A 23,894-nucleotide genomic window follows, 5' to 3' on the forward strand; every position below is an offset into this window, starting at 1 on the left:
GCAGTTGCATCACATTGTTGGCTCATATTCGATTTGTGACCCACTATAACTCCCCCAGATCCTTGTGAGCAGTACTGCTTGCCTAACAATCATTCCCCATTTTGTACTTGTGTGTTTGATATCACTGCCCATAACAGAAAATGAAGGCCTAGTTCTGGGGATCAGCTAGGGGGACGTCAGCGTAGGAAGGAGAGGTTATTGTTACGTGTGCATGTTCCTAAAAAGTCAGTGTACATTTTAAGAAATCCACTGCACAAACACATCTGCTGGGCAGCAGGGATGGAGGAGGGGTGGGAATAGGTCCTTTGCCCTGGTTATTTCAAATGTTAATTTCAACAGGCTCTTTTCTTTGCTTAGACTAGAGCAAACAACCAAGGGAGCAGAGGTAGCAGTTAATGAATTTCAGAGTTTATTTATTCCAATGGTGCGCTGTTTACTTTAACATTCCCCTCCTTCGCCTCTCATCCCACCCCACCCCACCCCACCCCACTCCACCCCCAGATTGACAAGAGAAGTCTTTTTTTCTTTTCCCAAATGATGAGAATGCATATTAGATTTCCTCCAGCTGGTAGGTTACTCAGGAGTTCTAACCCAAAACTTCCCCACGTATCCTGGGCTCTCCTGTGACTGGGCTGGGCAGCCTGAACTCACTTTTGTTGTCCTTAGTCCCCCAGGAAGCCTTTTCACAAATATGTACATTTGATTCCCCATTCGAGGAACACTCTGAATAAGAGCAAGACTTGAATCCCAAAAAATCCCTTCTCAATGGCAGTTACAGAAGATCTGGTGCTTATTTGAAAATTGCCCTGTTCTGCAAACAAATCCTACCATTTTACTTGTCACCCTACTCAATGTAAAAACATTGCCGGAGGTATTACGTTTCAGCGCCACTTTATCTTTTAAGTGGCTGTGCGTGGCTTTGTGGGGGGCTATCAGTCTATATGAAGAGACGGTCTGAAAAGTGACAAGGAAATTGCATAATTTTAAAGCAATTATTTCTATGTGGATTGCACAGAAGCCAATTCTCATCCTGATTTTCAGCTATGGATCTGGCTGTGCAAATCCACATACTCACAGCTGCAGACGCCAGCCCTGGTTGGTTTAACACAAAGTCTCCCAGTTGACGGAACCTCTCGAAGCTTTAGAATGGGAGTTACTTGAGAACAGTTCTCGTTAGACTATGAGCCTGACCCTTCTATTGAAATCAATGGGCACTTTGCCGCTGACTTTCATGTCAGTAGAACCAGCCTCTACCCCCTTGGGGTTCATAGTCTGTTCATGTCTAACGACTGCAGTTCTACATCTGAACAATCAGTTGCCCAAAGGTTCACACGAAGTGCAGCATACGATGATGCCTCTTTGAAATACAGCCAGAGCGAATCACACGTGGGCATTTGGGTTTATTTGTTGATTTAACTGCATTATTCCGTTTTACTGCCCCTTAATACATGGAAAGACAGATTGCATCTGCTTTGTGAGCTGTGTTAATTCAAGGGGGAAAAGCAAAGGAAAAAGGAAATAAAAGACTCCCTCGGTGCAAGGCAAGTTGTTCTCAAATACCTGAAGGGGAGGAAGGGGCTCCCTAGGAATTCTTGGCTTTGTAATTTTGCAGCTAGACGCTTAGACCACAGATTTCCCTACTTAATTATTTCCCCTTGTGTTTGCATTCACGTCCTTTGCAGGCTGCCTGGGTAAAAAGGTAAGGACAGCAACAGCTGACATGAGAAGCCTGCCTGTATCCTTTCCCTGGGATGCCAAGTTTTGCTGTATGTGTCAAATGGAACTCCAACCCCCAGCATCCACAGCCTTATGACATTCCCTTCCACGAGTGGGGTGGGAGGGTGACGGGAGATCCTGGGGCTAATCCTCTGCTTCCTTGAACTCTGTGTTGTCATTTACGCCTGTGCAAGGTGGGGGCTTGACCCTCTGCCTGCTGAAGTCAGTGGTTCAGGATCATGCACTCAGTGCCGCGTGGGTGTTTGAAGTTACCACTCGTGTAAGTAAGTGGGGAATTCTGGTTGGATACTGTATCATGCCCACTTTGTACAGGTGCACATGGCAGCAGAAGGTGCAAAGCAGTGCACTATCAGGCCCTATATTCTTATTGTCCCTGTATTATTGGAGTGTTATGTCTTCTATTTGCAATTAATATGTTTCCCATCATGCATTATGCCACCACCAGTTTTTGATAGTCCTCTTCCAGAAGCTAAATACTAGTTTCTGTCTCTACTTGTAAACAAAAACCTGTAGTCTAAGTATCTCAGCCCAACCTGGGACACCCTTCTTCATGCTCTTGCAAACCCAAGCCTTTCCTTGCAGAAATTAATTGTAGAGCAAGTCATGCGTTCCCCAGCCTCACTGGCCAAAGGGTCTATGCTATGCTTCATGGCACAAAAGTTTTGCATAACTGGCCAAACTCTCAGGCAGCATAACCCTGGCAATCCAGCCAGTGGCTTTTATTTATTTATCTTATAGTTAATTAAATATTAACTATAAGAAGTGCCTGTTACTGCTGCCATGTTATGGGACCCTCCCAGTCCCTTACAGAGTTTGGCTAAGTGGTTCAAGGCCTCTTAAAACTGTATTTTCACTTTCTTGATGGCACCTCATGCTTCTTAGGCGCCTCTTCCTGCATGTTGGAGCTACCAGTCTACCATGATGGGTTAGAAGTGGCGGTTAGGTAAGCAGCAACCTGTGGTACTTTGGCCATGTTTTCTGCTTTGATGGAAAGGCTAGATTATATTAACACATCTGCTTACTTGATATTTATCATTTTTAGAAAGAAATAAGAGAAATCGTAAAGTTTTCTTGTCCTAACATTGTCAGTATCGTTTTCCCTTGTTAATGTTAACCATTCGGAATGCCTTACACCAGAAAATCTCTGAAAAGCTTCCTGGGATTTGTAACCTAATTAAAACCTTCTGACAATGAGGTTTCACTATTCATCAGAAGGTTCTTGGAAGGAAGCCCTCTGCTCCACCAAAGTTCCAAGAACAACAGAGCTTTGGCGATAATGGAAGCACTTAGGCTAAGAAAACAAGGCTAAGCCCACAAGCTTTCATGAGTGCTGTGGCTTTGCTGATTGGTATGTGAGGCAGCTTGGATTGAACTGATATTAACCAGTGAATCCATTTCAGTCATGCGGAGATCGAGCCCCACATTTCACATGGGAGGAATGCATAACATTTTTTCAAGTGTGTTTTTGCTAACTGAAGATTGTTCTGGGTACTTATTTCATCTCTGCTATTTTCCAGCTCTCTGCGCTAGCAATTCTTAGACCACTGCAAGTTAGTGTGACTCTGCTGACTGCTTTGCTTGGTGCCATATCACCAGGGGCTATGGTCTCAACAGATTATATTTGCTAACCAGAGTTGGGGATGGGCAGTATTTGGTTGGGAGACCTCCAGGGAAAACCCAGGTGCTTCAGGAAATGGTGTTAGTCATGGTTTTGTCTCCAAGTCAGCAGGGTGAGCCACCCACTTTTATTCAGATGATCACGACAACAATGGAAATGACATAGGCCAAGAGAGTTATTTTAAAAACAAATGTATTTTAATTTCTCTCACAAAGATTTAACCAAAGGCCTCATTTTATGATTGACCAGCTCAAATGCTTTACAGCAACGACTTCTAGAACATGCTGCTGCCAGAAGATTTTTGTTCCCACTCTCTCGTCGCCTATTAAAGTACAAACTTGAATTGCATTCCCTTCTGGCTTCCCTCTCACACCATCTTAAGACAAGTCAGTTTTAGTGGTTCACACATAACAGTGTTTTTCTTGATTTCTACAGCATCAGCATTTCTTCTCTGTCTTTCTCTGGGGTGACAACAGCCAGTCTCGCCTACAAAGCCAGGAAAAGCGAGAACCTCAGAAATTCCCATCACTTATAAAATTTCTCAGTGGAGATCTCAGGAAAAGTAATTTACATGAACTAGCATTCAGGCAGCTCAGAGCCAGGTAATCAGGCGGACATCCAATGGCTCCCCTCTGGCCCGCCCAAAAGTTTGGTATGTTCCACAGAGTGTGGAAGAGTTCATCTACTGAGTCTGCAATTAACACAGCCTGTTCCCATTCTCCTTTCATTCAGTTAGGATTAAAGATGAACTTCAGCCTGCACTCTGGAGCCAAAACCCTTCTCCCCTTTGGGAAAGCTTGGCCCTGAACTTCATGGCTTGCCCTTTATATAAGGAACTGAACCAAACCATCAAGAACTTTGGGAAAGTCCTGATCTGGCCTGCACTTGGAAGCTTGGCCTCATCTCTGATTAGAAGGGAATGCCTTTAACTATTTCCTAACCATAATATCCTTGCAATGGCTAATTTTAACACCACCAACCTTCACTAAGCTGATGTGGTGCTAGGAGGCACTGTGCTTTGGGGGGTGAGGTTTGTCAGATAAGACATAAAACCAAAGTCCTGGCAGTCTGGACCCTTATCAAAGGTCCTGTGGCACTTTTATGGCAGAGGAGGGAAGACAAAACAAGAGGTGTGAGCCCCATGGATGTGAGTAGGTCTCAGTTGTATTAATGGCATTGCACCTACCACAATTTCCCTGTTGCTTCGCTTGGATTTGCTAATTTTCTCCCCCTGTTCTAAAACTCCTGGGTAGCATTGCTGGAGTAATTGTGGTGGCTGCAGCTCCGTGGTGGGGGAGGAGAAGTGATCTTTATAAACACTTTATTTTTGTACTTTCGAAAGCACTTGGTTGCTTGCAGAAGGTGCTGTGTGAATCAATGTATAACAACAGGTTTCAGAGTAGCAGCTGTGTTAGTCTGTATCCGCAAAAAGAAAAGGAGGACTTGTGGCACCTTAGAGACTAACAAATTTATTTGAGAATAAGCTCACGAAAGCTCATGCTCAAATAAATCTTAGTGTCTAAGGTGCCACAAGTCCTCCTTTTCTTTTTAATGTATAATAAGTTTGCTACACTTGGCCAGCTGGGTAAATTGTATGGGCCGTGCTATAGAGGAGATCAAACGAGATAATCACAGTGGTTCCTCCTGGCCTTCGAACCTATGATTATGAATTATCCAGGCCCACCTCCACATTTCCTTTACTGCTGCAGTTGAATCAGCCAGGGAATGACATCTCTATAGTAATGTCAGATTTGTTGCCAGTGATCCCCTGAACAAGAGGCTAAAGGTCAGATCCTGAGTTCATGTTAGGGTTACCAGATAGCAAGTGGGAAAAATCAGGACACCTTTTTTTTTTTTTTTCCGGGGGGATGGTTGCATATATAGGACAAAGCCTCTAATGGTGGGATGGTCCCGATAATCTTGGGACATCTGGTCCCGCAAGTTCATTTACACCCAGTGTCAATGAAATAGCTCCACTCAAAGTATTGGGCACTAAAACTGGCCCAGTATCGGTGTGTTCTGGTTGAGCTATTCAGCATCTAAACACCCTCCCACACTGCAGGGGCCTAGAGCTCGTGCTCCAGCCTGAGCTCAGAAGATTACATGGCAAGGACACAGCCTGGCAGCCCGACTCCATGAGTCCAAGTCAGCCGGCACATCCAGCTGCAGATTTGTCTTTGCTGTGTAGACAACCCCTAAGGGCCTTGTGTATTGAACAGTAGTCTCTCCAGTCTTCTCCAGATCACTCTATCGCACGCAAGTATGGTTGTGTGTGTTATACCGCTGCATGGCAATGTCTTGACCTATACTAGATGCCGGAAAGCCCCATCAATGCCAACAGAAAGTGGTTACGTTGCTGAATGAGCTGTGACTCGGTTTGATTATCTCCTCACAGCTGTTGTTCCAGGAGACGAACCCAGGGGTTCGATACCAGTACACTATCCGAAGGGAGTCTGACCCTGAGAACGAGATTCAGCCCGCAGAGTTTTCCTGGCGATACGGCTCCTGGACTACGTGCACTGCCACATGTGGGACAGGTAAGTTTGTCGACCTTTTCACGTCGACCTGACACGCTTAAAACCAGTAGCTTTGCTCTCACACACTACTTTACAGCAGGAAGGGGAATAGAGGTGATTTTTGTAAAGTATTCCATGCACATAGAAACCAAGGAGTTCTGGTACAGCACATCCCATCCGAAATCAGTTTTACTAGCTAGTCCACTGATCAGATCTGTATGATGCTAAAATATTTGCTTAATCATTGGGGGTTACCATCAAAGTTAAGGTACCAGAATAGGTCTAGTTCTCGTGGGTACAGTGTAACCTCCCCAGTAAATAGGTCTGGAACATGCTGGTTCTGGCCAAATCTCTGTAAACATCATGTTTAAAGGGAACAAAACAAAATAATTCATTTGTGACACATTTTACATCACAACCTAGGAAATACACATCAAAACAGTTTGCTGACATTTGTCTTAGAAACTCTTTGGCCTTAGGTTTCAGTGGGTTTGTAACACAGAAACAGCTGCTGGGGTCATAAATATCCAGACCAGACCCCCTGCGGAGCTCAGGCGCTTGGAGACTGCACTTTATCAGCTTTTCCCTCTTAACTTGGTGTCCTGTTACCATGCTGGTTGCCTGGAGGTTTCAGGGCCTTCTGGTTGATTCAGACAAAAGAGTTTTAGAGAAGTTGAATAAACATAAAATGGCCTGTATTTGGGTTTGTACAACACTATTTTAAAAAAAACAATTTCAAGCATCTCACAGAGGATCAGATTTGAGAGATTCCATGGAAATGCCTCATCCCAGCAGATCCCTGAAGCATGCAGGGCAGGGCTCATGCTCTTCCTTGATCTATATCCGTGATTCGCCATTCCCTCCACAGCTTTCTCCTATGCTCTTCTCCTCCTCCTTCCTGGTGATCAGTCTGTCTGCTTCAACAGCCTGTTTCAGGATGTGTGTAATGGGCTAGACACCACGAGGTGCCCCCTCGCAGCCAGACATCACAGCTCTCTCGCTGGGCTAGCACCCCCTGCCAATGGTCACGCCAGCACCTGGACTGTGACTCGGCCCTGCGGCCAGGACACCATCTTTCGTGCACCCTTTCCAGGTCCCAGTTGTCCCAAACTAAAAGTCTAAAAATGTCTCTAATGGAAACAAAAATCCTTCCACCCTTTATGGGGCTTTTCCTCAGCCAGGCTTCAGCTCAGCCTGCTGGGCTCCACACCCCCTGTGACTGGCAGGAGACCCCAGTCCCACCCTCTGCTCTGGGGTCCAGACCAGGACCCGCTCCCAAAAAGCTAGCTCCCAAAACACCCTGTCACCCAGTCAAAGCAATCACCCCTCATCTGACCTTTCACTCCTCGTCATCCAAGGAAACCCACACAACACCCTCCAAAGCCAAGCCTGGGAACTTAAATTCACAACTCTGCTAGACACTATAAACCGTGGACTCAGCAGAGACCATGATCGTATGGCTCATCACAACATTTTGTAACACACCCCACTGTCTACTAACCCTTAATTGCCTGCTTCCTTTTAAATTTAAATGGTCTCCTATAGCATGTGTAAACCCCTTATGCTTGACAATCTGTCCCAACTTGTATTTAGCTCAGAAACTCTGTTTTCCTTCCCTAGACCTGAAGAAGACCTCTTTGAAGCTCTAAAGCTTGTCCCTTCCACCAACAGAAGTTGGTCCAGTAAAAGATGTTACCTCACCTACTTTGTCTCTCTCATATCCTGGGGCAAACACAGCTCCAGCACTGCCAATGTACATTTTGCAGTGTTAATTAATGACACTTGGTCAGGCTGCAAGTAAACTACAAGTCCCAGTGAGTTTCCAAACTGGCAGAATAATGGAGACAATTTATTCGGCAGTTAGAAGAGTGGGAGGCTAAGGGGTGTACAGCTGTCTGTGAGTTTTACAGAACCACTTGTCCAATATGAGGAAGGTTAAACTTTCAAGTGTTTGTTACAGAGATACAGCAGAGAGGCATATACATTGCTACATGTCTTTGAACTTTAGATTTCTTTCCTATGATCCCATGGCTCCCTTGGGAGGTTGAAGCTTTTGAGGTGTGTATATGTGTGTGTGGTCCTCTATCTCCTCTCCAGCTTCTCAGAGGCAGCAGAACACTTTGTTTTGATTTTACTCCATAAACAGAAACGAGAAGAATCTGTCTCTTGTTTTGGTTTTGGCTTTATAATGACATATTATCTTCCTTTTTCATTGGTTTTGAGGGTGAGCGGTGACATAGCATGGGGCTATTATGAGAACTGTGGTCTAGCAGCTGAATGTAAAACTTTGGTTTTGTGTAGCTGCCTTGCAAAGAGGCTCACACTTGAGTGCACAGTTTGCAAATGTAGGAGCCAGCGTTGCACTGCTGATGGCCTTATTCAGAAGCCGCTGAGGATTATATTACATAATTATTATGGTCAGTATTTCCCACTGCTCAGAGAGAGAGAGAGAGAGAGAGATTCAGTGACCTGGGTACATGGAAAGTTTGTGGAAAATCTTACATGATTTTCCTCTTTGTCCTTCACACACAAAGCATTTGTGTGTCCACTAATCCCTGTGGAAAGTCATTAGAAGCTGAAATGCTGCCTAGCACACGTTCTTTATTTTGAAAGGACATATTAAAACCCGCCTTAATGATCAGCTATGTCAGGGCGCTCACCCATTTCCATTCTTTTAACTGAATTTTATGTTTTACGCACCAAGGCACCTTCATTCTCCAAAGAAACATTTTTTCCTGTCCTGCAGTGGGTTCTAAGAAATCTGTTTCTAACTGAATCATTTTTGTAATCAGTTGAAAAGGTTTAAAAAAAGTCTGCATAGCCATCTCTTATAGCTCCCCTGAGACTGGTACCTTGAGATGTATGGACAGTAATCTCACAGGGCATTAGGCACACATCTTGTAAATATTTTTGGAACTTCCAAGTGGTTATTTCTCTTTTTAAATAAATGTAAAAAATAAAGTATCTGACCCAAATATGTAAAGACAAAGGGGCCCAATCCTTGCTCCCACTGAAGTTCATGGGAGAGGTTTGCCATTATCCTTAACTGGAGCAGGGTTGGCGGGTAAGACACACACACACACGCGGCAGATTACATTTCCAACAGTCCAAAGGTGCTTTTGCCATCTGAGAAAACTTTATCCCTACAACTCCTAATTCTTAATGTAACCTAGTGGCCTGCGCCAGCTGCTTCAGCCAAAGAAACTCTGCACTGAGTAAATCCGTAATAACGTTTCCACCTAGCCCCCAATGGTTAGAGGTCGGCGTATGCCCTGAAACATGAAGGCTCGTGGCACATCTCAAAACCCTAGATTTTTATACTGGTTCTCCACTTGGTTGGGACTAATGCCTCAAATAGCTCACTGCTGTGTGATGAAGGATCGAGATGAGAGAGAGAGAGAACTTAGCTCACTCATTTTTATTTATAACCAGTTTCACTTTGGGATTTGCTTGTTTGTTTTAATTTATCATGTTTCAAAATAGAAGGAATAGGAAATAAGATGGTCAGACAGAGTCACAGCTGTCCAACCTGCCCCACTGAGTTGATCCTGATCCTATTTACACCAGAGTGAATCAGGAGTCACTCTGTTGAAGTCAATGGAGATGTAAAAGTGGTGTGAAATCGGAATCAGGCCCATTGATTTCCATAGCTTATTTCCCACTTGGCTTGCGCATGTCAGCTGCACTGGCTGGCATTTTAGGGGGCTGCACCGCTGCACAGGAGTGGGAACGGCAGTCTGATGGCACCCAGGGCTCTCCCCTGCCCACCATGATGCTGGAAGCATCATGCCACATAGTAAGGGGACTGAGAGCAACAATTTGTGCAAAATTCCCCTCGTCTGGACAAGGCTCCGGCAGCTCAGGGTCAGAGCACAGTGGTGTGGGAAGGCTTGTGCTGTGCTTGTCCTGTAAATAAACAGGCCTTCAGGCACCAGGGCTGCCAACCTCACACATTTCACCAGCGCCAGATACCCTCCGAAAATCCTCACTGACAAAGCTGAGCCCAGTGGTCTGGGAGTTTCCTCTTCTCAGCAGAGTCCAGGAATTCCCTCTGCCGCCGGACTTCACAGCATCTTGGTTTTATCGTTAGTTACAGCTCTCCACAGGCACGGCAGAAGTGCGCACGGCAAGAATTCAAAAAAAGGGTGTCAAAGCTGCTTGTGGAATGCGAGGTCACCCGTAGCTGCGTCTCCCCACCAGGGCTGCCAGAGGGACGCAGGAAGTGCGATTGGACAATTTAGCCGTTCGCTGAGAGTGTCAACAGGGCAGGAGCTGGCTTCTTGCCAGTCAGACTTTTTTTTTATACTGTTGCCAAAAGTACATCTGTAAAAAACCGATATCCAATCACAGACGCAGGCTACCGGCCTGCCAACTGGGAGATGTCAGGGCTGCATGCTAGTGGGTGCCTGGAGCATGGTTGTCATTCGAACACTAAACGAGCCTCCACATCTCTTCCTTATTTGCAGGGAATCTTGGATGCTTTTGACAGCTTGTAGATAGGCCCTAGCCACAGCAGAACCAAAGAGCGAGCCCTGTGCACAGTCAAACACTGCAGCAACTCACCAGAATCACTGGTACTGATGGTTTCCACTCAGCTCAGCTGTAACAATAGTGCGACTAGAGGGGGCTAGCGTTTCACAGCAGACACGTGGGTGAGATCTTCCACCCCCACTCGGACAGCGGTAAAGTCCGCTGCTTACAGTAGGCTTGCGGTAGCTGTCTTACGCTGGGCCAGTTTATTTGGAGACCCCGAGGCAGGCTATACGATTGAAAGCGCTCCTTTGAGAATCACTGCCATTTCCGCTCAACAAGGCCCCATTCTTGGTTAACCCATAGGCACTACTGTAGTAAACATGATTAATGATAAATAATACAAATATCTAGGGCTCACTCATACCTCACCTCTGTACAGAACTGTACAGCACAGAGGCACTTTCTGCTTTTTCCAACCCCTCCCATGAGCTAGGGCCAGGGGCCATGCCAGCCCTTGCATTCTGGCAGCACAATTACATGAGTCTAACACCACTGCTAGCCCTAAATTCCCCGTCAAGAGGAACAGAGGGAGCTTAAAGCAAGGGGATTAGATCTGCCCAGCTAAGGTTCGTTGAGCTGGGCCCTCCCAGGGAGAGCATAGGTGCACCCTCTCAAACAACAAGCCAGAAACCAGATTCTCCTGGCTCTCCTGGAGGCTTTGTGCATGGAACACCCCTACAGCTGGATGGACCTCCAGAGCAAAAACTAGCCCAGAACATCTTCTAACACCCCACTAAGTTCTCATCTCACATGCCTGGAAAAACTCTAGAAAATGTAGCAGAAAACAACAGCCTTTCTGTAGGTTCTCTGAACTGCCCTATAGAATTTATTAAGACTTGGGTTCTTTCCTGGCTCTATTGTTGGCCTGCTGGGTGACCTTGAGCAAGTCACGGCCCTGCTCTGTGCCTCAGTTTCCCCATATGTCACACGTGGACCATGATAATGATGCTGACATGATACTTTGTAAATTGTTTTGAGCTCTGATGATGAAAAGTGCTAGCTAAGAGCTGGGGATTATTATTATTATTATTTATTATTTTATTTCACACTCTTTTAGGATGGTTCAAAAACTGATCAAAAGGACACGGTTTAATTCTCTATTAAAAGTCTGTGTCCCACCCACTGGTGTAAATCAGCAGCGCTTCATTGTCAGTCGGTGGAGCTACACTATTTACACACATTGAGGACCTGGCCCTGTATGTACTTAGCATAATTTCTATAGACCCTTGTTGGGTTCGTCCCTAGTAAATTCCATTGGACTCTTCGCTGAGGGAGATAATTTTTCTGCATTTTCTTTTCTGTCGCTGTTGAGTATAAAACATCTGTCTGTCCAAATAAGCTATTCACTGCCTCTCCTCCCTGCTTAATTCATCCAGCCATGCCACAGGCCAGTATATATGAGATGAAAGGCACAAGTCAGAGGCCAGAAATACCAGCACTGAGGCATCACCGAGTGAATGTGGCAATGGCTGCAACTTGCTAGCAAAGAGAACACATCTGTTTTGTACCAGGCTTGTTGCTCTGAACTGTTTAAACACAGAGATAGATCATAAGCCATTGTGGCATAGAGAAGGCCCATGAGGTTCATTGCAGTTAGTTGAGATTAAAGTAACCTGGCCTTGCCAAAGTTTATCGGAGTCCAGCAACAGTTCTTGACGTGATTTAATCTCTACCCTGCAGTTCAGTGGTTTGACAAGCTCGTGCTTTTCTGATGAAAACATTTCTACTCACAGCGTAGACAGGAAGAGAGGAAGGATGAGCCTATGGTTCAAGGGCAGAAGTGGGAGTCAAGAGACCTGGTGTCTGTTCCCAGCTCTGGGACAAATCACTTAACCTTCTTGAACCTCAGGTTCCCTGTCTGGAGGATGGAGCTAATAATCACACCCACTAAAAGGTCTTTGGAGACTCCATTGATTAGTGTTTGTAAAGTGCTTTGAGCTCCTCAAATGGAAGGTGCTATAGAAACACAGAGGAGTTATTTACTGGTCTGTTGTTCTCACCTGTGATCACTAAAACTCGTCATTTTCACCTTACTCTTCTTAACTGTCCACCCTATAGCTATACCCGCAGAACATCTAACCCATTTCTTATCAACCCAGTGCAGGTGGCAAATGGTGCTTCCTCTTTCTTTGTGCTTCCCAGATCCCTCTCTTCCATCACCACCCTTGGCTGCTCTGATTCAAACACTAGAGTCCTGGGTCCATTTCTACATCCTGAATTTACCGAGCAGAAAATGACCAGCCACTACAAGGGCATGACAACGTTCCCTGCAATGTGTATTGATCATTTCAACTTTTACTAGCATTTTGTCCTGCCCACCTGGCTGTTCTGTACTCCAGACCTTTCTCAGAAAGACTCCAAAGCCCTGGTTGGTCTTACTGAGCACAGTGAACTGCTGATTTATTTATTCTTTTACACCAAGGAAGTGTCTCCATGTCCGAAAACATGTTCCTTTCTGGCTCTAGTAGCTTCTGGGAAAAGGGGCTGAAAGGAACATGTACATTGATAAACAGTGAGGAGTCTGGTGGCACCTTAAAGACTAACAGGTTTAATTGGGCATAAGCTTTCATGGGTAAAAACCCACTTCTTCAGGTGCATGGAGTGAAAATTAAAGATACAGGCATAATATGTGCCAATATATTTATGCTTGTATCTGTAATTTTCACTCCATGCATCTGAAGACATGTGGGTTTTTACCCACGAAAGCTTCTGCCCAAATAAATCTGTTAGTCTTTAAGGTGCCACCGGACTCCTCGTTTTTTTTGTGGCTACAGACTAACACAGCTGCCCCTCTGATAATTGATAAATAGTGACGTTTCTGAAACAATATGCTCGCATGCTAGTAATTTCAGACCCTTGTACCTTGCAGTACATTCTGTTTTAGTTCCCATGTAGTAATGAATTACTCTCTTTCCCAGCTAAGGAAAGAGGTTAAGGTTAGAGGGTAAGCCAGCCATGCTGTTAATGGGACTGCTTGTGCAAACAGTGTGACACCATCTTGTGATCCTATTAAATTCACTGGTCCAGCTCTGTAGGGCAAAGGTCACCCCCTCGGGGAAATGAAATCTGCGTGTCAGGCCAGGTTTTGTTACCTCCAGGGGGACAAAGCAAGCAGGTGTTGAACTGGGGATTTTTATTTTTATTGTAACCTGCAGTTTATGGAGTGTGGTCTGGGCCTAACAAGCATTTACTGTGGGAGCCAGGGCCTTTGTCGTTTCAGAGGCGACCAAGGCTGCGTGAAGAATCTAGTGTAGGTGACTGAGTGAGGAGTGCTCACCTGCTGTAACTCAGCAGAGCACCGGTCACTTCACCGCAGCTGTGCTAATTTACACCATCTCTCACACTGGTGTATATCAATGCTTATTGGTGAGGTTAGCAAATCCGTCAGTAGATGGGGGGCTGGCACACAGCTCCCGTGATAAGCTGAGCTCTCTGCTTACCTGCGAGATGCTGGGGTCCTTAGCTGGTTTTGAACACACAGATTTTTCATAAGGGGAAAAAAACACCCAACTAATGTGTGGGCTAGCTCTGGATAAACAAACAGAAGCAGCCAAATGATGGTGAGCCAGGTGAGAGGAATTTGAAGCACTGGCAGAAAAATAATAAATTGAAACTCAACTAGGAAACATGCAACCTGTACATTTAGGGGGAAATAATTGCAAACTCTTAGACTTGATAGAAGGGAGACAGCTAGAAAGTCAAGATGCTGAGGGTGTTAGAGGTGACAATGGGCAACAAACCGGACATGAGGTTGAAATAGAATATGGCTGGCGGAAAGGCTGGTGCCGTTTTGGGTTGTGGATGTTCATAGAATCATGGAATCGTAGGACTGGAAGGGCTCTCAAGAGGTCATCTAGTCCAGTCCCCGGCACTCGTGGCAGGACTAAGTATTATCAGACCATCCCTAACCTGCTCTTTAAAATCTCCAATGATAGAGATTCCACAACTCCCTGGGCAATTTATTCCAGTGCTTAACCACCCTGACGGTTAGAAAGTTTTTCCTAATGTCCAACCTAAACCACCCTTGCTGCAATTTAAGCCCATTGCTTCTTGTCCTATCCTAAAAGGTTAAGGAGAAACATTTTTCTCTCTCCTCCTTATAACAACCTTTTGTGTACTTGAAAACTGTTATCATGTCCCCTCCCACGTCTTCTCTTCTCCAGACTAAACAAACCCAATTTTTTCAATCTTCCCTCATAGGTCATGTGTTCTAGACCTTTAATCATTTTTGTTGCTCTTCTCTAGACTTTCTCCAATTCATCCACATCCTTCCTGAAATGTGGCGCCCAGAACTGGACATACAACTCCAGCTGAGGCATAATCAGTGTGGATTAGCATGGTGCCTTGCTTACAACTGGCAATATATACAGAGGAGCAAAAACTTTCCATGATTGCAAGTTGAGAAACCCTCCAGCTCCTCGAATGGTGCAGCTCCCCGCACCTGCAGAGAGACTGGTTCACAGCTGGTTTTTTGGTGGTTTTTTTTAATGTTTCAACTGTTTATAATTGAAAGGAAATGAAGTTTGTCATACACAATGTTGTCATAGGTAATAATGAACAACATGCCCATTGCAGGAAGAGTCAGCAGGGGATCTTTCTTATCCTTTCACCAGATGCTTCCTATTTTAGCTAGTCAAGGTTATGAGTAAGTGGATAGATACATGTTTGTTCATGCAAACAATTGTGTTAAAATAAGCTGGAGGGTCCGAAAAATTAAGCAAAACTCCCATTGACTTCAGTGGGGCCAGGATTTAATGTAGGGAAACTTGCACTCCCCCACTGGAGTTGTTATCATAATTACACTATGTTACAGAAATACCCTTATTATTGCACCAGACACATGACATGGTGAGCCTTTCCTCTGGGGTCAGATGGAGATGGTGGCAGGTATAGATTGTGCTACCTACATTGTGTCTGAGTCTCTACTGTTCAGAAACGCTTGGTATTGAGAGAGTCCGTTTATGCAGAGGCCGTGTGTAATTTACCTGATTGCTAAACCACATTGCAGAGAGCTTTTCCATTAGCGACACCTGCACTTGTGCAGCTAAAAGAAGAGAGTAGCAGTCATCTCCTTTGTGTGCTGGAACTTTAAAACAGAGTGGCCTCTCTGACTGCTGCAGAGCCAACTGTGCAGTGAGCCACTGTACCGGTATTCATTCTCTCCTGGAGACTTGATATTTGCTCTTTCTTCTTTGTTTTCCTTAAACTGAAATACAATACTTTGTCCTGCCTGGAGTGCAGGGGACTAGACTAGATGACCTGCTGAGGTCCCTTCGAGTCCTACACTTCGATGAAAAGTCAGCTAGACTGAGGAATGTATGCTTCGCTCTTTCGGAATGGATGAACAGAACACATGGAATGTGAAGTTTCACTCAGAGTGAAGGTTAAAGTGTAATGAGGCGAATTATATTCATTTTGCGTTATTGGGCAACCTTTGATTTGTTTAAATACCTACTGTATTCAAGGGACCAGGGAACTTAAATGTCCTTGCTTATTCTATGTTATTTCCTGACCACCCTGAGCTTTGAAAGTGAGTTGGCAACGTATAATCTGACACATTTCTTTCTTTTATTCTTTTTCTTTCTTTCTTTTTTTGACAGCTACACATTTAGAAGATCTTTCTACCCTTGATCTATAGGTTTCTGCTTGGAGTGCCCTAGATTGGATCTAAAGTCAGAATCTAAGAATTTATTTCATCCGGCCGAACAGATAACACATCCCGCTTCCCTGGGGAAAATCTTGCATTGCCTGCTGTGTGTTTTGTATAGTAGAGACTTGGTGCCCTGGGTGGATTGGTACTCTTTCTAACCCTTCACCTCTATGCTGCACCAACCAGTGGGAGATGTGTATCCAGGATTCTCTTCCAGCACTGTGCAGTTCCAGAAATCAGATTGTGATAACATATCATGTATTGGGTTTCCTCCTGCCCTTTTCACATCCACAGACAATGCAAGCGTTGTTCCTCTGACAAGCTGTGCCAGTGCAGATGAGTGAGAGAGGGACAAAATTAAGTGGCTGCTGAGCAGAAAGGTGACCGTTTGTGAGTTTCATGAACGGTATGAAAGATTCTGGGCAGGCATCACGGACAAACTCTGCAGAAACAGACTTTTCACGTCATTTAATTTTTAAGGATTTTTTTTCTTTTCTTCTTAGTTGTCAGGTTATACGGGGCCCTCCTGTAACATGTTAGCAGTGGATTTTTAATGGCCAAACACCTTGAAACAAGAGAATAAAAACCACACGATGCCAGTGCCTGACTGGTGGTTTTGTAGCTTACCATTTTAAAGGAGCTATTGTGGGGAGTTCATTTTATTCCTTCTACATAAGCAGCATTATCCTCTTTAATTTTTTACTTTTTACAGGCTACTTTTTTGGTTGATTTAAATTAAGGAGCTGAGGGAGGGAGCTGCCGGCAGAATGGCTAGCAGAGGGAAAGCTCAGACAAAGGCGCTGGTTGTTAATACTTTATGATATGTGCTGTGCATGTGTGTCTCGGAGCGCTGCAATCTAAGCCTGACATCTGCTGACCTGAGGCCCAAATCATTTCATTCCGAGGCCACTTAATTATAACATTCCATGTCTCAAGCCCCCTATAAAGGGGGCTGATTGTAACAGCTCCCTGCAGGTGTGCAGCTCAGACACTCAGCTCTTGACACACCAAAGCCATTTTCAGTGAGGGCCCCGCTTGCCACACTGAACCTGCGTTTGCTGCCTCTCTCTGTCGCCAGGTGTTCAGAGGCAGATCGTGCACTGTGTTGAGCAGCTGGCTGGACTAGTGGACGAGCGGTACTGTGACTCGTTGACCCGACCCGACGACAGGCAGCGGACGTGTAGCGAAGAGCCCTGCCCAGCCAGGTTTGCTTTCCTTTGCTTTTCCATCTTCTCATTCACCCAGCCCCAGATGCTCTCCCTACTTTAACAGAGGGGCTGCGGGAGGGCAGAGTCTCAGCGGGTGCAAATTAGCATCTGAAGTCAGTGGATCTACGCTGACCTACAGCAGCCTGGGCGCTGTCCTGTCTGTATAAAAGTGACCACTGGACTCCATGATTCTGCATCCGACTCCCTCCACCCTGGCCTCTAGTAAGAACTATGGCCCCAGTCCTGCAACTGGATCCATACAAGAGACCTTTTGCTCCTATGCAGAGCCTCATTGATGTCCATGTGAATAGGCATTTGCAGCTTGGGCCTGTAGACAGATCCTCAAAGGTATTTAGGTGCCTAATTCCTATTGAAGTCACTGGAAGTTAAGAGGATCCAGGTCTGAGCTCCCCTGGGTTAAGGCTTTGCTGGAAAGGCCATGAACTCGCATGCTGCTCTATAGATAACAACTCATGCCACACAGTACTGCAGATAATCTCAAGAACAGATCCTGAATCCCAATGCCCTGAACTTTTGGGGAGGTTGAAATCCAAAACCCTGATCATGAGCCAAGTTTCGCTAGTGACCCCTACCTTTATAGTGGCCCCTCTGACCTCTAGACAGAAGAGCAGGAGAGGCTGCTGCAGTCCCAACTAGCCTCTGCTTTGCAAATGGCTTCTGTCTTTACACGTAAACCACACTCCAGCCTCCCAATGCCCGCGCAGATTGGAGTGTTTGAAATCCAGCTCAGAACGTGGAGACATCTCTGTGAACATCTCTGTAACACTGAGTGTTTCTCTATAACAAGGAGGATAGATATTTCACTGTTACTAACAACAAACCTGCAAATGTGAGTGCTCACTTCGGCTCCCACCTTTTCCCCTTTCATTTTCCTAGGTGGTGGGTTGGCGAGTGGCAGAAATGCTCTGCCACTTGTGGCGAAGCTGGGCTCATGAAGAGGACGGTCCTTTGCATTCAGAGTGTGTGGCTGGATGAACAGCGGGCTTTGCAGCACACACAATGTCAGCATCTCTCCAAGCCAGATGCCACTGCGCCCTGTAATAGGGATATCCTCTGTCCTGCTCAATGGGCCATAGGCAACTGGTCTGAGGTGAGAAAGTCAAAGGGTAAAGAGCACATTAGTCTTAGTTCCTTGGGAAGCTTGAAGGGTCACTTAGATAAACATGCTCAGGGAACAATGGGCTCTGCTGGAACCACAGTGAATTTTAGAGCAGTGGTTCTCACCTGGGGTCCACGGATCCCTGGGGATCTGCAGACTATGGCTAAGGAGTCTGCAAAAGGTTGTTGTTACCATAGAACCATGGTTTTCAATCTGTGGTCCACGGACCTCTGGGGATCCTCAGACTATGTGTGGAAGATTTCCAAAGGGGTCCACACCTCCATTTGAAAATGAAAAAAAGTTGAGACCCAACTTTTTAGAGAAACAACAAGGAGTCTGGTGGCACTTTAAAGACTAACAGATTTATTTGGGAATAAGCCTCCTTGTTGTTTTTGTGGATATAGACTGACACGGCTACCCGCGGATACTCGGTTTAGAGAACTAATCCTTGATTCAGGTGGCTTGTTCATCACTGCACTCACACGCAAAGCACAGGGCCCTCGTTAAGAATTCTCTGGGAAATCACTACGTCCTAGAACAATCTCAGCAGTGAAATACTTAGCGCAGGGGCTGGCTCAGATTAAACCATTTTAAAGAGGGGGGGGAAGAGAGGAATTCAGACAGAAAACTCAGGTTGGGGGAGGGGGAGGAGGTGTCTAGCTCTCATTCGAACTCCACCTGTCAGACATTCCTGGAACTAGTTGGAGTCCTGACAATTTAAACATTAAAATTCATTTTAATTCTCTCCTTTTTTTGAGGAGCTGCAATTATAAAAACCAGATCAAGTGAAAGGCAGGTTTGTGACCCAGACAGATCTTAAAATAAAGAATCACCCCGAGGCTGTTATAATCTTTTTTCCTTCTTCAAATTTGGCTGTTTCCTCCATCAGGGTCTAGTAAAAACTCGGTGCTTGGTGCAAAGAATTAGATTGACAGAAATAAAAGCTTTTAAAGCTTTTTAAATATTTTGCAGCACTACAAGTTTCCACCCTAAACTTTGGCAGAATCCTGCACATGTTTTGAGCACACTGCAACATGGAGTTTTAGGGAAGTCGGGAGAGTTTGTATGTGTGTACACACTACGGGTGTGTCCACGCTAGAGTTAGACACCCCCAGCTGGCCTGTGACAGCTGACTCCGGCTAAGAGGCTCGGGCTCAGGGTCTGTTTAAGTGTGGTGTAGACCTTCAGGGTCAGGCTGCAGCACGAGATCTGGGACCCTCCCTCGTCACAGGATCCTAGCGCCTGGACTCCAGCACAAGCACAAACATCTACACCGCTGTTAAATAGCCCCTTAGCCCAAGACCCGCAAGCCTGAGTCAGCTGGCCTGGGCCAGCTGCCAGTTTTTAATTGCTGTGTATACAGACCCTTGTCCATGGGTGGTTAACTGCTCTGTACATATACTGTCATATATGGTCATGAGGAAATTGACTCTTCACTTTTAAAAAAGAGAGCAGGCTAGAGTGTATGACTATACAGAGCTGCCCAGACTGTTCACTGATCAGCTTACATGATGCCCTGCTATTTAAATAGATAAATCAGTCAGGTGAATTGAGGTAGCAGAGGAATTCTCATAAGAATGGGGAGGTTTGGGGATGTGGGAGGAGTTTGGCAAAGAGTTAGGTCAGCCAAAGCTGGTGGCAAAGCAAGAGTTTATTTTCTGTAAAATATTTTTTCTTTGACATTTGACTATTTTTTAAAAATGGAACTTTTCATTATGTATATAAATTTCCAAAAAGTTACATTTTCATTAAAAATGTCCATAGAACATATATTTTCATTTACTATATTATATATATATATAACCTTTTTGATTTTTTGTATTGCCATCTTTGATGGGTCATCTTAATCACAGATTGGATTTTTAACTAAAAATCATAATTTCAAATTTTAAAAAATAATTTTAAAACTAACTTAAAAATAAGTTTTGGTTTTAAATTATTTACCAAAAACACAACAGAATGAAAAGGTGAAAAGGTGAATGGAAGAATGTAAATGATAATTGGGAACTGTTTAAGAAAATATTTTACTAGATGCCCCAAAAGCCACAATTCCACAATCAAGAAAGAAGGCTTCACTGATCAAAAAACCAACTTATCTTAGAGGGGAAGTGAAAGAAGCTATAAAAAATTATATATATATACATAATATAAACAAATGAGATAAAGGGGACATTTATAGCAATGAATATAAATTAGAAACATGAATTGTAGAAAATTGATAAGGGAAGCAAAAGGATACAAGTAGACCTTTATGGCCAGCAGTGTTAAGGACAATAACAAAGAGATTTACTAAAATGTATTAGGAACAAAAGTAATCCTAACAGTGGTTTCTCCATTGCTAGATGGAAATGGTAGAATTGCCCATAATAATACAAAATAAGCATAAGTGTTGAATAAATATTTTTGTTGGAGGGGAAAAACAGATGAAGTATTCATATCGGATGATGATGAAATTCTTTCCATTTCAAGAGTAACTCAGGTCAACAGGTCTGGATAACTTGCATCTAAAAGTTTAAAAGGGGCTGGCTGCGGAGCCCTCTGGACCATTTATGGTGATTTTCAATAAGTCTTGGAACACTGTGGAAGTTCCAGACGGCAGGAAGAGAGCTAAAGTTGTGCCAGTATTTTAAAAGGGTCAGTTGGAAGAGCTGGGTATTTATAGACCTGCCAGCCTAACATTGATCCTGGGCAAAATAATGCAACAGCTGATATGGTACTCAATGAATAAAGAATTAAAAGAGGGTAATATTATTTATGCCGAATATGGGTTTATGTTTGATATCTTTTTTTGATGAAATTACAAGTTTGGCTGATAATGGTAATAGTGTTGTTGTAATATATGTAGACTTCTGTAAGGCATTTAACAAGTTACCACATGACATTTTGATTAAGAAACTAGAATGATCCAAAATCTATGTGGCATACATTAAATTGATAAAAACAGGCTAATGATAGGTCTCAAAATGTAATTGTAAGCAGGGAATCATCACTGAGTGGGTGTGTTTGCAGTGGGTCCCACAGGGAACAGTTCTTGGCCCTTCGCTAGTTAACATTTTTATCAGCGATCTGGAAGAAAACATAAAATCATTCCTGATAAAATTTGCAGATGACACAGAGACTGGGGGAGTGGTAAATAATGAAAAAGACAGGTCAGTGATCCAAAACAATCTAGATCGCTTTGTAAACTGAATGCAAGCGAACAGCATTGATTGCAATATAGCCTAACGCAAAGTCATGCTGCTAGAAACAAAGAACGCAAGCCATATTTACAGGATAGGCGCTGCTAGCCCAGGAAGAACTTACTCTGAAAAAGACTTGTGGGTCATGGTGGATAATCAGCAGAACATGAGCTCCCAGTTCAATGCTGTGGCCAAAAGGCTAAAGTATGTTGTTAAACTTTTCCTCTCTTGTTGGTTGCCACCCCTGTGAAGTTCCTAATCTCTCCCTCCTTGTGCTGTCCTGATAGTTGAGATCAGCCTGCTGGGATCCCCTAGATTCAAACGTCCGGAGACTGGGGCCAGAGCGTTCTCAGTGGAGGTTTTCTACTCTGGAACTCAGTTCCCTTGTGCCTTAGCTGTCTGAGCTTTTGGACCTTCTGGGTACAGTGTTGGGGCCACCTGTTTTCTCAGGCTTTGGCGTACGTAATAAGGAATGGGCTACAGACATTGCTCCTTGTTCCAGTTGTGTTTTTATGGTGACAGCAGGGTGGTGCGAAATAGGCTTGGATCCTGCTAAGAGATATTAGTACGTTGTAACATGTTATTTCAGTTCTATTTTGTAACTGGTATAAATGCCTGGCAATGGGCCCTTGTTGTTATAAATAAACTGCTCCTTGTGCCAAGCACATTCCTTACTCCAGATTCACTCATATTTTACATTTCTAAAGAGCCTGTAACCTACAGTAAACGGAGGCTCCGTCCTGCCCTTTGATACTCAGGCAGAGGCTGTGAGCTGCTGAGTCAGCAACTGATAAATGCAGGGAACCTTGGGGCTGACTAAGGATGGAGAAGATGCTTCACTGGATCTGTCCTCCACACAGGAGCCCACGGGAATTGTAGTGGGGACCATAAGCTCTTTACAGTCCAGGACTGGCCCTTGGTACCCAATGGGGAGAGCAAAACTAAAACATCATGAATTGATTTACATTTAGAACCAAAAAGGTATTTGAAAATCCTTCACTGACATGCTGAGAACAGAGTTCAAGAAACCAGTGTTTTCCCCATAGCATTAAGCATACATCATATGCACATAAAGCCAGAATAAAGACACACACCCCTCCTGCAATGCCACCCCTACTTGTCCATCCATCCATCCAAGTTATTCATACTGCCTTCCTTCACCATAGTGTGTGGGCACCTCACAATTTGCAATGTATTTATCCACACAACACTCCTATGAGGTAAGGCAGTGCCATTATCCCCATTGTACAGATGGGAAACTGAGGCACCAAGAGACTAAATGACTTACCCAGGGTCACGCTGGCAGTCTGAGACAGAGCAGGGAATTTAGTAGGGCTTGTGCCCTAATCACCGGGCCAACCTTCCTCTCTGTTCAACCATGCAGTAGAAACACAATCTTGAACTCTGTCTTAGTATATTCATGAGAACGGGCCTGTTTTCTCCATATTTTGATTGAAAATATTAATACACTTGTTCTTTTTAGTATATGGGCCAGTGACACGAATGGCCCATGTCAGAGCTTTCACTGGTCAACTAGGATTTCTCCAGTGTGGGCGAGCACCCAGGGTAGACGGCCAGTGTGCCGGCTCTGTGCACATCTCATAACCAACCCCCGCACTGTGTGCCCTAGGGAGAGGATGTGACCTCCACTCCACTCACTTCACTCCCCAGCTGCCTTATTGGTCCCTCAGAGAGCCATTCATAAGTGCCAAGGGTTAGCTAGGCCCTTAACAGCATGGGGAACTGCGGAAGCACAAAGTTGGCACCTAATGACGTTTGCACAAATGTAACGTACCCACCCCCATACACACATTCACATGGGTCTGCCCCCAAGCACAGCTTGGCCAGACCCTACATATAAACTCTGCAAATAGTCTGAGAAGTTAATCTGTGCAATTCACCTTGAATTCTGATTGCCTTGCTTTGGTCGCTATAAATTAACCTCTTGCCCAAACTGATATATTGTCAACCCAAATATATGGTATTTCTAATGAAATCCCCTGTGCTTAGGTTTGCTTTTCTAGTTTGATTATGTAAGGGACTTTGTAATACATGACTAATGCTATATACATCAGTTACAATGAAGCATAATGATCTGCGGCTCATTCAGAGCAAGTGTGATGTTAATGGAATTACATATTAGGTAGGATAATTTCACTGAACTTATTTCCAGTTTGTGGGTCTCTTTTATACTGAATATTGTCAATGGGTCCATTATGTGCTTTTCCTCAACCAAACATCTTATTAATCCTCATTTTTCCATTTACCAGGCCCGCACCCTTTATTTAACAATCTCTTTCAAGAGAAGGGGCAGAATTCATGGCAACTGCAGT

General features: G+C 44.5%; 1 protein-coding gene across 2 annotated transcripts in view; it reads left to right on the forward strand.

Moving 5' to 3' along the window:
- ADAMTS7 (ADAM metallopeptidase with thrombospondin type 1 motif 7) overlaps positions 1-23,894 on the forward strand; it is a 141,590-nt gene that overhangs the window by 65,472 nt on the left and 52,224 nt on the right. For both annotated transcript variants that reach the window (XM_073304523.2, XM_073304524.2), the window contains 3 exons: positions 5,751-5,892; positions 17,133-17,259; positions 18,160-18,373. In XM_073304523.2, coding sequence (XP_073160624.2) covers positions 5,751-5,892; positions 17,133-17,259; positions 18,160-18,373 — 483 coding nt within the window. The remainder of the gene's footprint in view (positions 1-5,750; positions 5,893-17,132; positions 17,260-18,159; positions 18,374-23,894) is intronic.

The sequence above is a fragment of the Lepidochelys kempii genome, chromosome 10, assembly GCF_965140285.1.
Source record: "Lepidochelys kempii isolate rLepKem1 chromosome 10, rLepKem1.hap1, whole genome shotgun sequence".
Taxonomy (NCBI): domain Eukaryota; kingdom Metazoa; phylum Chordata; order Testudines; family Cheloniidae; genus Lepidochelys; species Lepidochelys kempii.